General features: G+C 44.5%; 1 protein-coding gene across 1 annotated transcript in view; it reads left to right on the top strand.

The window, feature by feature from the left end:
- Window positions 1–388: 388 nt before the first annotated feature.
- Window positions 389–10,679, top strand: part of LOC115135473 (short transient receptor potential channel 5-like) — a 21,129-nt gene continuing 10,838 nt past the window's right edge. The window contains exons 1-8 of the mRNA XM_029670191.2: window positions 389–795; window positions 1,018–1,335; window positions 1,677–1,880; window positions 7,175–7,511; window positions 7,848–7,987; window positions 8,127–8,449; window positions 9,039–9,234; window positions 9,947–10,156. Coding sequence (XP_029526051.1) covers window positions 406–795; window positions 1,018–1,335; window positions 1,677–1,880; window positions 7,175–7,511; window positions 7,848–7,987; window positions 8,127–8,449; window positions 9,039–9,234; window positions 9,947–10,156 — 2,118 coding nt within the window. The 5' untranslated portion in view covers window positions 389–405. The remainder of the gene's footprint in view (window positions 796–1,017; window positions 1,336–1,676; window positions 1,881–7,174; window positions 7,512–7,847; window positions 7,988–8,126; window positions 8,450–9,038; window positions 9,235–9,946; window positions 10,157–10,679) is intronic.

Genomic DNA, 10,679 nt, shown 5'->3' with positions numbered 1-10,679 from the left:
CCACATATGGGCTTCTTCCCCTCGGCTGTCAGTTTCCTGAAGGGGAAAACAAAAACACTGCTTGCAATGATCAAACAGAGAACCCCGTACAATGTTTATCCTACTAATACATTCAGCTGTGTGGAGTGACATCAAAGGAGGAGGCTGAAGAAATGACAGAATTACTATGGGTCCAATAGCCTGCTTGGAACAGGAGTGGAACCCTCTATTGTCATGTTAATAGAATAGAAGTTCAACACAGGAATAAAAACATTGCTCACTGTGCTGTTAATTTGGCAATTCAACACCATTAGGCTATCAACACTAGATTCAGGTGTAATTTGTGGAGAACAAAACTATGCTGTTTTTCTTTCGCCCCAGATTCCAATTCCCCAGTAGGCCGTGAGTGACGCTGACCGTGTGCACATGATGAATCCCATGGCCCAGCTGTACTACAAGAAGGCGAGCTACTCGCCGTACCGCGACCGCATCCCGTTGCAGATCGTGCGGGCGGAAGCGGAGCTGTCAGCGGAGGAGCGGGCGTACCTGACGGCGGTGGAGAAGGGCGACTATGCCGGGGTGAAGCTGGCCCTGCAGGAGGCGGAGATCTACTACAACATCAACGTGAACTGCCTGGACCCGCTGGGGCGCAGCGCGCTGCTCATCGCCATCGAGAACGAGAACCTGGAGGTGATGGAGCTGCTGCTCAACCACGGCGTGCACGTGGGCGACGCACTGCTCTACGCCATCCGCAAGGAGGTGGTGGGCGCCGTGGAGCTGCTGCTGTCCCATCGCAGGTCCAGCAGAGAGAAACAGGTATGTAAAGACATTAGGTATAGCACAGGCATATTTCAGCTAGTGGGCCTACACGGTCCTTATTGTAGCTCAATAAGCATGATTTGACAGACAGGCTATGTACATGTTATGTATAGGTTAGCACGGTTATGTACATGTGATGTAAAGTTGTACAGGTTATGCTCTTCTCTGGGCCCACTCAGTAATCCCTCTCCTCCCCAACCCCCCTGTTCTCTTCTCCAGGTGCCCAACCTGATGATGGATACCCAGTTCTCAGAGTTTACCCCTGACATCACACCCATCATGCTGGCAGCTCACACCAACAACTATGAGATCATCAAGCTGCTGGTCCAGCGCAAGGTGACCATCCCCCGGCCCCACCAGATCCGCTGCGACTGCGTGGCCTGTGTGTCCAGCTCCGAGGTGGACAGCCTGCGTCACTCACGCTCCCGCCTCAACGTCTACAAGACCCTGGCCAGCCCGTCCCTCATCGCCCTGTCCAGCGAAGACCCCATCCTGACTGCCTTCCGCCTGGGCTGGGAGCTGAAGGAGCTAAGCAAGGTGGAGAACGAGTTCCGTCAGGAGTACCAGGAGCTGTCCCAGCAGGGTTTTATAAAGGGCTTATAACAAGTTTATTGCTCTTCCAAGTGGAGAACGAGTTCCGTCAGGAGTACCAGGAGCTGTCCCAGCAGGGTTTATAAAGGGCTTATAACAAGTTTATTGCTCTTCCAGGTGGAGAACGAGTTCCGTCAGGAGTACCAGGAGCTGTCCCAGCAGGGTTTATAAAGGGCTTATAACAAGTTTATTGCTCTTCCAGGTGGAGAACGAGTTCTGTCAGGAGTACCAGGAGCTGTCCCAGCAGGGTTTATAAAGGGCTTATAACAAGTTTATTGCTCTTCCAGGTGGAGAACGAGTTCCGTCAGGAGTACGAGGAGCTGTCCCAGCAGTGTAAGCTGTTTGCCAAGGACCTGCTGGACCAGGCCAGGAGCTCTAGAGAGCTGGAGACCATCCTCAACCACCGCGATGACCTCAGTGAGGAGCTAGACCCACAGGACTGCCGTGACCTGGCCAAGCTCAAACTAGCTATCAAGTACCACCAGAAAGAGGTGAGCTGAGAGGGCCGAGCAGAAGGGGTCTAGTATAGTGAACACTGGTAAACCCCCCAGCCCCCCCCCTAGGCAGGTGGGCCCACGGGTCTCCAAAAATGAAAAAGAATAACATTTTACAGCTAATAACCTGTCATTCCCCCCATTCCCAGATAGCATATGAACACGGATGAAGCCATGGCTAAAGGTGACTTATAGTTTTATCTACAAAAGGTATTGCACAACTAACTTAATTTGTTTTTATCACTTTACACGTTTATTTTTGGGATCCCATCCCTGTAAACGTAATTTGCCGCTCCTCGCCGCCTCTTCTCGATTTCCTTTGAGTTTTTTCAAAAGGAGGCGAGAGAGGATGCAGGATTTGAGCAAACCAATTCAGAAAAGCCCCCCCCCCCGTCTTTCCCTCAATTTTCCAGAGCAGGAAATGCACAGCTCTTTTAAACTCCAGGTAGAGGCACACCTGAAACCAATCAAAGCAATGGACAATTAGCAACAGAAATCACAGTTCAAACCAAAGATGGTGGATAAATGAAGATAGTTAATTCAGGCCCTTTTTCGATTGAAAAAAATGGTCAGTTCCGGTCTTCTTAACGGGGTGGGTCTGCCATAGACACCAATGAGATAGCAGCTTGGTCTGGTCTGCTTAGTTAATTGACTTCCATTGAACCAGAAGAAATTAGGGATTAGGATGCCTTGCTTCCTCTATCGTCTCTGGGTCAAACAAAACCAATAGAAACGTCACAAGCCATGACTCAAATGAACCCCTTGTCTCCCAGTCCAGAAGTGAGTCACAACTGGTCTTAGTGGTGTTGAGATTTTTTCTGAGAGGGTTAGAGGTGAACTGAGGGCAGCATTTAGTGTCAATGAAGTGCGAGACACAGGCAGGTCAAAGGTTTGGGTGATCAGGTGGTGTAACGGTCGTCGTAAGAAGGAGAAGAGGAGGACCAATGCGCAGCGTGGTAAGTGTCCATATTTAATAGAACAAACTGAACACGACAAAATACAAAAATAACAAAGTCTCCTTGTTCTCCCTCTGGAGAGGTCTGACGCATGCATGCACACTCTCACAAACACATACTCTGTACATGTGCTCACGCACAATAGCACACACACACACACACACCTTTCATCTTCGTCTTGATTTGAACACTGGCATTCTGCTGCTCCTTTGTTGTGAGCTGAAAACTCCATATTTTCCTGCACTGTAATTAACTCAGTCTTCTTGAGCTCTGCGGGGCTGTTCAGACAACCTAACCAACCGAACCTGGGAAAAGGCCAGGTAGAATACTCATGGCTCGGTCATTAAGTACAGACCTTTCATCCTTCATCCTCAGACCACTACAGTCAACAATCAGTTCAGTCAGCCTTCTGACATTTTATGATTGGCTAAAGTTACCTTGTTCAAAACAGCAATCGTTCCAGAGATAGTAGGTTTGTAGAGATGCATAGAGATTCTGTGCAGAACAGGACAGCACAGTCACGTGGGAGATGAGGGCCTGGTTGTCAGAGAGCGAGCGGGGGAGATGGCGGCCGGGGACATGGTGGCCGGGGACATGGCGGCCGGGGACATGGTGGCCGGGGACATGGCGGCCGGGGACACAGGGGGAGAGGACAGTAGGTTTAAACTAGTCTAATTCAGCATATGCATCAAATATTCACACATCAGGAAGAAGGGGGAACTACTGTTTGGGCTTTTATAACCAGCTTTTCTGCTGGGACTGATTACCTAATTGCATGCTACAGTAGGTAAAGTAATTAAAAGCCTGTACTTGGTCCCTCATCCGTATGCATCCACAATCGCACAGGCATTTATGCATAGAACCACCTTTAATTTATTTATTTTCCGGAAAGTAAAAATAGGGCTCATGTAATTTATTCATACCCTTTACCTTCAGAAATGGCAGGGGGGAAGCGCTCTTCACAAAGAGTTCCCGTGTTATCTTTTCAGTGGTCCCTCAGGATCCCCTCTCCAGGGATTTCAATGTCTATGTCAACCCTTTTTTTTTGTTGGTGGTCTGACAGGAGACTCCATGGTAATATTCGATTATTTCATCCCAAGTGACACTCAATAATACATCTAGTTGGAAAGAGGAACACAGAACAATGGAACAATAGGAGGAGTTAAACAAAACATTTTGTCAATATATATTTTCATACTTTCGAAGTAAGTTGAGGTTCTTCATTCTTAAATCTGACAGACAGAGGGGTTATAGGCCATAGATGGGTTATTAATGAGTTATATATGAGTTTATAGATGGTTTATGTAGATGGGTAATATTTTAGTTTATAGATGGGTTATAGATGAGTTAATGTAGATGGGTTATAGATGAGTTTATATATGGGTTATATATGAGTTTATATATGGTTTATAGATGGTTTATATATGCATTTATAGATGGTTATAGATGGGTTATATATGAGTTTATAGGTGGGTTATATATGAGTTCATAGATGGTTATAGATGAGTTCATAGATGGTTATAGATGGTTATAGATGAGTTTATAGATGGTTATAGATGGTTATAGATGAGTTTATAGATGGGGTTATAGATGAGCCAATGTAGATGGGTTATAGATGAGTTATATCTGGGTTATAGATAAGGTATAGATGGGTTATAGGTGAGTTTATATATGGGGTTATAGATTAGTTAATGTAGTTGGGTTATAGATTAGTTTATAGATGAGTTTATAGATGGGATATAGATGGGATATAGATGGGTTATAGATGAGTTATAGGTAAGTTATAGATGGGTTTATAGAGGGGTTATTTATGAGTTTATAGACATTATAGATGAGTTTATAGATGGTTATAGATGAGGTTATAGATGGTTATAGATTAGTTTATAGATGAGTTTATAGAGGGGTTATTGATGAGTTTATATATATATAGTTTGTAGATGGTTATAGATGAGTTTAGATGAGTTTATAGATGTTATATATGAGTTATCGTAGATGGGTTATAGATGAGTTTATAGATGGGTTATAGATAAGTTATAGATGAGTTTATAGATGGGATATAGATGGGTTATAGATTAGTTTATAGATGGGTTATGGATACGTTTATAGATGGGCTATATATGAGTTTATAGATGGGATATAGATGGGTTATGGATGAGTTATAGATTAATTATACATGGGCTATAGATGAGGTATAGATGGGTTATAGATTAGTTATAGATGGGTTATAGATGGGGTTATAGATGAGTTTATAGATGGGGTTTGTTGGGGATAAATCAGAATTAGTTGGGTAACATAGATAAGATGTTTTATTTTCATTATATGCTTGTGATTTACTTCTCATCAGAATGTATCTTGTTGTACTATAGTGGTGGCCATTTGCAGTTATCTGTTCTCTGTCAGGGTTCAGTTACTTGGGCCGCAGAGAGGGGAGAGGTCAAGCTTGTCGTCATGTGTAAACGTATATATTAAACCATGTACCAAGAACGAGATAAGAGCTTTGTTTAGGAGACCAAACTGAACGATAATTTATAGCCAATGCTGTCTGGCTATGGGATACTCCTCTCTGAAGTAAAGTCTTTCTTTGTGTAAGTTCCTAAGACCTGTGGTTTGTCATGTCGACTAGGGGGGGGTGGATCTTTGCTATAAAAGATCTCAGTTGCCATTATGTTGACCACTCTCAACTTTTCATTAGAGATACTGAACTGTTGAAAGTCAAAATGCTATTGCAAAAGCTTAATTATTATTAAAGGTGAAGATTAAGCATAACTCTGACTGGTGTGTAATTTGCTCTCTCATCATTTGGTAATTAAGGAAATTTCCACGACAGGTTATAGATGAGTTAATGTAGATGGGTTATATGAGTTTATAGATGGGTTATAGCTGAGTTTATATATGGGGTTATAGATGAGTTACTGTAGATGGGTTATATATTAGTTTATAGATGGGTTATGGATACGTTTATAGATGGGCTATATATGAGTTTATAGATGGGATATAGATGGGTTATAGATGAGTTATAGATGGGTTATAGATGGGTTATAGATGAGTTCTAGCTGGGTTATAGATGAGTTATAGATGGGTTATAGATGAGTTTATAGATGAGTTATAGATGGGTTATAGATTAGTTTATAGATGGGTTATAGTTGAGTTATTGTAGATGGGTTATAGTTGAGTTATTGTAGATGGGTTATAGATGAGTTATAGATGGGTTATAGTTGAGGTATAGATGGGTTATAGATGAGTTTATAGATGATATAGATGAGTTTATAGATGGTTATAGATTAGTTAATGTAGATGGTTATAGATGGGTTTATAGATGTTATAGATGGGTTATATATGAGTTTATAGATGGTTATAGATGAGTTAATGTAGATGGTTATATATGAGTTAATGTAGATGGATTATAGATGAGTTTATAGATGGGCTACATATGAGTTTATATATGGTTATAGATAAGTTAATATAGATGGCTTATAAATGAGTTTATCAATGTTATATATGAGTTAAGGTAGATGGGTTATGGATGAGTTTATAGATGGGCTATATATGAGTTTATAGATGGGTTATAGATGGGTTATAGATGAGTCATAGATGAGTTTATAGATGGGGTTATAGAAGGTTTATGTAGATGGGTTATAGATGAGTTTATAGATGAGTTAATGTAGATGGGTTATATATGAGTTAATGTAGATGGGTTATAGATTCATCTTGTCCTGATGAATTTGTGATACAGTAAACTATCCGAAACAAGCCTGTTTCCAGTACTACTGAATGAGCAAGCCAATGCTGTTTATAACATATCAGATATCAGAAATACGAACTACAGCAAGTAGTTCTGCACACGGCTGCATTCCATGTGCAACTGGCAGGGCTGTTTGTTTGGGTATTGTTCATTTTTATTCCCTGTGCAGCTTGCAGGGATGTTTGTTTGGGTATTTTGGGGATATAAGCTGCAGTGCCAACCTCAGGGGTCATCAGTGGGAGGATAGCGCCGGGGACTAACACTGGGAAGTTAGTTTTACTGCACGGAAGCTGGCAAGAGCCAGGAACTTTATGATCTGTAGCACACATCAACTTTATATCCGAAGCACTGGAAGAAGCCTATTTGAGATGTGTACAAGATCCATCGTGGTATTCTTACCCCAGGCACTTCTATTCTATTTGTTGACCTAATAATTTGACCCGTGTTGGCTGGCGTTTAACTGTTATCTATTACCAATGAAGGAGAGTTGTGGCATAGGTTGAGTCTTGAGTACTTGCCAAGGGTGATACTGCCGTTTCGATTTGCCTTACCGATGTTCTTCCCTCCATCTCTGATACTCTCTTCCTCTCCAGTTTGTGTCCCAGCCAAACTGTCAGCAGCTTCTGGCCACCCTGTGGTACGACGGTTTCCCCGGGTGGCGCAGACGCCACTGGGCGGTCAAGCTGGTCACCTGCTTCACCATCGGCCTGCTCTTCCCCATCTTCTCCCTGGTCTACCTGCTGGCCCCTAGGAGTGCCCTGGGCCTCTTCATCAAGAAGCCCTTCATCAAGTTCATCTGCCACACAGCCTCCTACCTGACTTTTCTTTTCCTCCTCCTCCTGGCCTCCCAGCACATCGTGAGAACAGACCTGCACGTCCAGGGCCCGCCGCCCACCGTGGTGGAGTGGATGATCCTTCCCTGGGTGCTGGGTGAGCAGGGGGTGGGGTGGCAGCCAGTGATGGGGGAGATTTTATAGCGTCCAGCACTGTAAAGAGGAGTAGGGCTCGAGAGATATCCTTTAACGGTCAGTGTCGTACCTTTTTACATGATCACACACAGGCCTTATCATTATAATCCATCTCGAACAGGATCTAACTGGTAACTGGGTGGATATTGAGAAATAGGATGCTGCATTTGCTGCCATTAATCTGTTTCTGATTTGGACTAGTTGTGCTGATAGGAAAAAAAAATATCATGGCAGGTGACATTAATTGTAGTGTGCAGTGCCATGTGTCTTACTGACTTGACACCTGTCTGCCCTTCAGGCTTCATCTGGGCTGAGATAAAGGAGATGTGGGACGGCGGCTTCACTGAGTACGTCCATGACTGGTGGAACCTGATGGACTTTGCCATGAACTCTCTCTACTTGGCCACCATCTCACTCAAAATAGTTGCTTACTTCAAGGTAAGTCCCACATTTATCTTTTCAAGATGAGGGCTACGGAATCCCTGTCTGTTTCTTTTTTGCCCGCTTTACACGTTGCAATATGATAACCGTGGCCTTCTGGCAGGTAGCTAACAGCCTCTCTCCGTTTCAACAACAGTACAACAGCTCTCGGCCGCGGGAGGAGTGGGAGATGTGGCACCCGACGCTGATCGCCGAGGGCCTGTTTGCTATCGCCAACATCTTCAGCTCCCTGCGCCTCATCTCCCTGTTCACAGCCAACTCCCACCTGGGGCCTCTGCAGATCTCCCTGGGACGCATGTTGCTGGACATCCTCAAGTTCCTCTTCATCTACTGCCTGGTGCTGCTGGCCTTCGCCAACGGGCTCAACCAGCTGTACTTCTACTACGAGACCAAGGCCTCGGATGAGCCCAACAACTGCAAGGGCATCCGCTGTGAGAAGCAGAACAACGCCTTCTCTACGTAAGTCGTTTGAGGGCCCTTGTCCTAGAAAGAGTGTGTCATGACAAAAGGAGGGGTTTGGATAGACAGAGAAAGAAGAGCAGATGGAGAAATGAATGAGACGAGCACTTTCTGAGACAAGGAGGGGAGTGAAGAGGTAGAGGGCAGGGTAAAGGAAAGAGCTTGAAAGATATTGGGAGGGGAGCAGAGACGGAACATGAGGAGATACGAATTGTTCGGGAAGAGGGTGGCAGGTTTGGAATAGGTGTCAGGTTCCACACAGGGTCTGATACTCCAATGCCTATTTGAATTGAAAAGCTCTTTTTCATGTGTTCCCCGAGGTTTCACACAGAGACCAGCAGTATGCATATAATCCTCTCCCTGTCCCGTAATGAATAAAAGATACTGCTGTGTACTAAATCTCACCTGCTTCCTCCAGCCCCTGATTCATTTTGGAGATTGAGTAGTTTGCATCGCTTGCCTCCATCTGTTTTCTAGGTTTTAATATTACATTGAGTAACCGTAATGCAAAACATCTGTTTAGGATTCAAAGGCTTCTGCTGTTTGGCTTTAAAAAAAAAATACATCGGTTTATCTTGTTCTTTCCCAGGCTGTTTGAGACGTTACAGTCCCTGTTCTGGTCGATATTCGGCCTGCTCAACCTGTACGTGACCAACGTGAAGGCACGCCATGAGTTCACGGAGTTTGTGGGAGCCACCATGTTCGGTACCTACAACGTTATCTCCCTGGTGGTGCTGCTCAACATGCTCATCGCCATGATGAACAACTCCTATCAGCTCATCGCTGTGAGTCACGTGGCGTCGTTTCTCTCTGTCCAGCTCTCTCTCAGCTGTCTGCTAGCTCCTTTATCAGGGGAAGTCACATGGCCCTTCCATCTTTTTCCTGGAGCTCTTGCTGGTGCTTAATGATCAAGCGGCGCTTGCAGTTGATCTCAAGAAGTTATGCAAAGTGTCTCTCAATCTCAGCAGGAATAAGAACCGGAATGAGTCATTGCGATAAAATGTATTGTAGATCATGAAAGGCAGGTCACACATCTCTGAGAGTTTGTAGTTATGGGGCTGCAGGCATCACACAGAGACGTATTTATATCTGTTTATTTTCCTCCAACTAACCTTTCAGTGAGAGCTTATTTAAGCCGATGGTAGAGGGCCTCCCGCCCATGTTTCACTGTGTGAAAATGCACAGCTCCCAGGGACAAAACACACACACACACACACCACACACACACACACAGATCCTACAATCCACCAACCAAACCCCATCCCTCCCGTCAGAGAACAGCGCATTGCCTAAGGCACATCTAGGGAAAGGGAAGACAGGATGTAACTACATGTTAAAGAAACCATTTATTTCAAGCAGATCAAATGTTAATTTAGCCCTGCTATTAAGTGGGTTTTTCATCACACTCAGTGATAGTAAATGTGATCGCATAGGATGTAAGAGAAATGTAATTCTGATGGTGCAGCCCTCCTTTAATATCTAAATACCCTTGCACAGGATCATGCGGACATTGAATGGAAGTTTGCTCGCACCAAGCTGTGGATGAGTTATTTTGACGAGGGAGGAACTCTCCCTCCGCCCTTCAACATCGTCCCCAGCCCCAAGTCAGTGTGGTACCTGTGTGTGTGGACGCACAACCGCCTGTGTGGACGGGACCATCCCAGTCCTGACAACCCGAGGAAACACGAGAACTTAAAGGAGTTCACGGTACAACATTTACAAACCTGTACAGTCAATATAGTATATAGTGTACACACACTCACTAAATTCTCACCTGGCAGTTTCCTTTTTGCTGTGTCAGATCAGTGAAAGACATGAGATTGCTTTACTACAATCATCGCCTTGCTTCCTCTATTTCTATATAATAACACAATCGTATACGTTTTATGGGATCCTTGCCCTGTAAATGTTATGGAGAGCTTGAGAATAGTGTTAGGGCTATCAGTTTCCCCCAGCTGTGAATTTACTGACAAGGGGCTGTATTTCCTGGTTGTCCAGCTGCAGTGGGCAGGCACATGTTGCCAAGCAACCCTTCATCAGGCTCCAAATTCACTGGATGTCTCCCAGTCAGCTAAACTTCTCTCCTCTACCAGCTGCAATCGCCTGTTCTACCGTTCTACTGCTCTACTCCACACTCCTGCTTTACACAGAGGCTTTTCGCGTTACCTTCACCCACTCACCAAACACAACAGACACATGTTTTGGGATATAACGTTGGATAATAATGGAT

Source organism: Oncorhynchus nerka, linkage group LG10 (assembly GCF_034236695.1).
Source record: "Oncorhynchus nerka isolate Pitt River linkage group LG10, Oner_Uvic_2.0, whole genome shotgun sequence".
NCBI classification, from domain to species: domain Eukaryota; kingdom Metazoa; phylum Chordata; class Actinopteri; order Salmoniformes; family Salmonidae; genus Oncorhynchus; species Oncorhynchus nerka.
Note: the sequence above shows the minus strand (reverse complement) of the source record. Positions and strands in the feature narration are given on the sequence as shown.